The following is a 1,345-nucleotide window of genomic DNA, read 5'->3' on the forward strand; positions in this document are numbered from 1 at the left end:
TGGTGGGTATCCGGCCCATGTAGGGTGTGTTTTATTGGACATAGGGCTTCTGCGATTATTTGACTGGGTTTGTGTGGGCCGACCAGAGGACGTATAACCAGGTCGAGAAGGAGATGCAGATACATGCTCTCGACGATTTGTGTTCCGCTGCTGGTTAGGGCGGCCTCTGTTTCCAGATTCACCACGTCGGAAATTAGAGTTTGCTGGTGGGTTGTGTTCAACAGCAGCAACGATCTCTGTGGATGAGTGCGAATCTCGAGCACGTTGTCGCTGAGTTTCAAGTTGAAGCATGGAGCACGCGGTATCTCATGGAGGTAGGGTCGGATTGATGTAGGCGCCGACCGTGTCAAATTCGGATGGCAACCCGCGGATAAGTTGAAGAACCAGACGTTTCTCGTTGACAGGGCAATCGACGTCATTCAGTTGACTTGCCAGATCTTTGAGACGTTGGCAATAAGCTTCAAGGGACGACATTGCTCGAAGGGTAAGGTTTGTGAACTCGTGTTCAAGAGCAGCAACACGAAATCCTTTGTTGTTGAGGAAGATATTTTGAATTTTGAACCAAGCTTCATATGCTGTGGAGTCCGGTTCAAGCACCCGCGCAAGGAGATCGTCTGAAATCGTTCCATAAATCCATTGGAGGACGATGGCATCAATCTCTGACCAGTTTTCATAGGTCGGGTCAGTCTTGGATGGAGGGTCGGAACCATCGATATGGGCAAGGACTCTGTAACCTCTAGCATGAAGTTTGAACAAGCGAACCCATGAAGAGTATGATACCTTGGTACCATCAAGGGTGCGGATCTTGTTCTGTATGTTTGTGACCGTGTAGACGGGATGGAGAGCTTTGACAGGAGTTGGGTCTTGTTTGTCTGACATCGTGAATAGAGAGGATGATCAGAAACAAAGTAAAGATGTCCCGCAGTAGCTGAGACAGTAGGGAGAGATTTTGAGGTAAGGAGCACTTGGCTTTGATACCATATAATTACAAAAGAATCGATACCTTTCATTGATAAAGGAGGGGATTAAATACCCACTGTACAGAGTGATTACAGGAGGAAATTGGGGAAAAGATAGGCTAAATAAGGAAGAAGTAATCTACATTAATTACACAGTAAATATAAGATCTGGAATATACAGAAGGTATATATTTTGGTTAATAAATATGACATTCAATCAACTCTAATGTTAAACTTAAACAATCTTTCTTTGGTCCAATCACTTAACCATAACATCAACGTCACCACTTATCACTTAATATTAAGGTTTAACTATATAATAACGACATCTAATTCATCACAATGTGTAGACACTATTTTATTTCAAATATTAAAAAAGAATCATT

The 1,345-nt window shown here is 43.0% G+C and overlaps 1 protein-coding gene across 1 annotated transcript; it reads right to left on the reverse strand.

The window, feature by feature from the left end:
* Positions 1-306: 306 nt before the first annotated feature.
* Positions 307-879, reverse strand: LOC145158084 (uncharacterized). The gene has a single exon (XM_079077030.1). The coding sequence runs from the start codon at positions 877-879 to the stop codon at positions 307-309; it is 573 nt and encodes a 190-aa protein (XP_078933156.1).
* Between the last annotated feature and the right edge of the window lie 466 nt (positions 880-1,345).

The sequence above is a fragment of the Lactuca virosa genome, chromosome 2 (assembly GCF_052849685.1).
Source record: "Lactuca virosa cultivar CGN04683 chromosome 2, Lactuca_virosa_CGN04683_v6, whole genome shotgun sequence".
Lineage (NCBI taxonomy): Eukaryota > Viridiplantae > Streptophyta > Magnoliopsida > Asterales > Asteraceae > Lactuca > Lactuca virosa.

Excerpts from the sequence above, each read along its gene's own strand:
- LOC145158084 (XM_079077030.1), bottom strand. The coding sequence starts at position 879 with ATGTCAGACAAACAAGACCCAACTCCTGTCAAAGCTCTCCATCCCGTC.